General features: G+C 45.1%; 1 protein-coding gene across 1 annotated transcript; it reads left to right on the top strand.

The window, feature by feature from the left end:
- Window positions 1-614: 614 nt before the first annotated feature.
- On the top strand, window positions 615-2,171 carry LOC147693192 (endogenous retrovirus group PABLB member 1 Env polyprotein-like). Its single transcript, XM_086933197.1, has one exon. The coding sequence runs from the start codon at window positions 615-617 to the stop codon at window positions 2,169-2,171; it is 1,557 nt and encodes a 518-aa protein (XP_086789323.1).
- Window positions 2,172-2,843: the final 672 nt, after the last annotated feature.

Here is a 2,843-nt window from a genome sequence, read left to right as displayed (position 1 = left end):
GAGGACGGCGGTTCGATTACACGGACGTCGGAACTGGGTACATGCTACCCACACAAAGAGAGTCCCGTTTCCTCTGCCGTCGGACACCTGGATGAGAAGAGGTCTTTCTTCATCTGAGACCGACACTCCGCAACGTTTCGTTCCATTCAGCGAAGCTCGACTTGTATCTGACACCGTTGCTGACTCCCCTCAAACAATTTCCTCCACGTCAACCTTGGAAAATTTGACTGTTGAACAATCGCCTGAACAATTGAACACTCCTTTGCCGTCCAATCCACTGTTTGAAGATCAAACTCGCCCTGGAAGTAGCCGATATTTTCTTCGACCACGAACAAGCCACAAATAAAAAGATTTTTTTGTTTCTAGGTTCTACATTGCTCTAAAAACAGTGGACATTATATATTGTGTATCTTTTCTTTTTCGTACAGCCAAGAACATTATTTAGTTAGAACCTATCATCCAGGTTGACCGTAAGGCCGTGCGGGTACTTCCTTCTGTTTAGCAGCTATCGACACAAGGTTGGTTTCTATTATCAATTTCTGGGAACTCCTGGAAATTGATAACCGCTACTCAGAACGAAGTGCGTCAAGAACGTCGCGGACGGTCGTTAGGGGATGGAATCATCATTGTCTAAGCTGTCGAAAAGAGAGGAAATGTTGGCGCAAAGATCTACATTGCAGAAAATATGTCATACAAAATGGTTTTTCTCACAAGTAATCATACTGTTTGTCACCATATCCTTGCTATTGGTAGGAGGAACATATTATGGGTCTCAGTTCTTATTGTCTTCTGCTACACCTACTCTCCCATCTCATGATCAATATGTCGTTTCTACTGTTTCTCCACATTCCTTTTATCCTCTGCCTCAACACGAACAAGTCAGACGTGCGGAATTCAGAAACAACTCTTTTATTCAACTTTTGCATCAGCATCAGTTAGTGGTAAACACTACCAATTGTTGGGTGTGTGGGTTAATGCCACATACCATGGATAAAGGTATTCCGTACTTAGTTCTGCCTTATAGTGCACAAGGGTCAGCTCGAGCATTACAAACTATGTTCCGTAGCGCACTAGATTCCTACCCCCATCGAGAACCACGCTCAGCAAACTCTGGTCCTGGCCCGTACCACAAGACTCTGGCGAGAGCTATTGCAGACTTAGATAGAGATATTTTTGACGCATCGCTCATCCCAGAGGAAGAGGTGCGATCATATAAGGAACTAAGTGAAGCTGAGTACAGCTTATCAGTGGGTGAGAGGCAGCTTAAAAGCTCGCCACCGATATGGATTGTACCTCACCTTGGTAATTTCTGCTTGAAAGGTCTTGGTCGAAATCCGAGAGCTCAGTTTGGAGAGAGTGCTTGTACCGAGACATATGTCTTACCGACACTCTCCTCCCCTGTCTTCCTGCCTGCCAAGGGTACCTACTTTGTATGCTATGATCGAGCCTATACATGGTTACCTCATGACTTCTCGGGTACCTGCTATATTGCAAATCTTTTGCCTCCGACTTTCACTGTGGCCTCTGATTATCACAGAAATAGAATTGTAAGAGGTGTGATTAGCAAAGAAGATACTTCCGGACAAGAAGCTGGAGACTTCTTTAAGGGTTTCCTACCGTTCTGGGGACCAATGGTTAATAGCAGGAACCTGAGACAGTTAACTCGTGTAGTAGAATCAACTGCCAACATAACTGCAAATGCCCTTGGTAATTTGACAGCCGAACTCCAGGCGGATAGACTGATGACGTTGCAGAACCGTATGGTTCTAGACGTGGTTCTAGCAGATAGAGGTGGGGTTTGTAAAGTCATCCATTCGAGCTGCTGCATATTCATACCTGATAACGCTCCAACGGTTTATCAAGCCATCTCTAAGTTGCACAAAATTTCGGAGTCCATACACGTGGACGAAGGAAATTGGACGCTTCTAGGATGGTTTTGGGGCCTGATGTCGACTTGGGGTTGGAAGATTCTGATGATCATAGGGGTTGTTGTGACATTCCTGTTCTCATGTTGTCTTTGTGTGCAATGTGGTCCTGCCTTATGTGGCCTTTGTGCTACGACGTGTATAAAACAGCCCGTTGTCACCAAAGAGGCATTGAAGGATACAATAATGTACCAACAACATCTGAGTGATCTGATGAGTATCGAAATCGATTATGATTCCGACTAGTGCTTGCCTACATGAGGGCAAAAGGACCGTCTGAGGTTCCGTAAAAATTATTACGATGTTCTGGGCATTGCCGAATATGGACGAGTTTGGTATCTACGAACCGCAAATGATGAGTTCGGCAAGTGTGCGAAATTTCGCTACACTATCTGCCAGGGTTCGTCTAATATTACGTGTTCTTCATCTGAAACCTTGGGTTCCATTTTAGATACGGCATCCATTTTGTTTCTTGCCCTCACGTAGTCAGCGAGCAGGTAACTGTTCGCTCCTTGACCCTCTAGTTCCCAAGCCTTGCGGAAGACGCATGTTCCTTTTGTGCGTCTTTATGGCCAGAGGAATGACACAGCAAAGGCAGATGGCACAGCTTGAGGGTAATCTGGCTGTACCGGTCTATTGTGACAGCCTTGCAGGCGATGGATCCAACTCTTTGATCCTACGATCATACTTCCGATATTTCCCCCACACTCTTTTCTCTACACGTGTCTGACTTCCTTGCAGCTGCTCTTGTCTCCTCTTCTTTGTCATTTACAACTCTAATGGGTGTGCCTAATGGTGGGAAGATGTGCTTTTACAGTTGGGAACCGGCATTGCTATTGTAATTATGTTCCGGGATTCTGAACACATGAAAGCGACCCTTTTGAAGTTTTACTGTGGGAACTGAATTGTAATCTTTTG

The sequence above is a fragment of the Lissotriton vulgaris genome, chromosome 8 (genome assembly GCF_964263255.1).
Source record: "Lissotriton vulgaris chromosome 8, aLisVul1.2, whole genome shotgun sequence".
NCBI classification, from domain to species: domain Eukaryota; kingdom Metazoa; phylum Chordata; class Amphibia; order Caudata; family Salamandridae; genus Lissotriton; species Lissotriton vulgaris.
The sequence above is the reverse complement of the archived record's forward strand: the minus strand, read 5'-3'. Positions and strand labels throughout refer to the sequence as shown.

Coding starts and splice junctions, on each gene's coding strand:
- LOC147693192 (XM_086933197.1), top strand. CDS start 615: ATGGAATCATCATTGTCTAAGCTGTCGAAAAGAGAGGAAATGTTGGCG.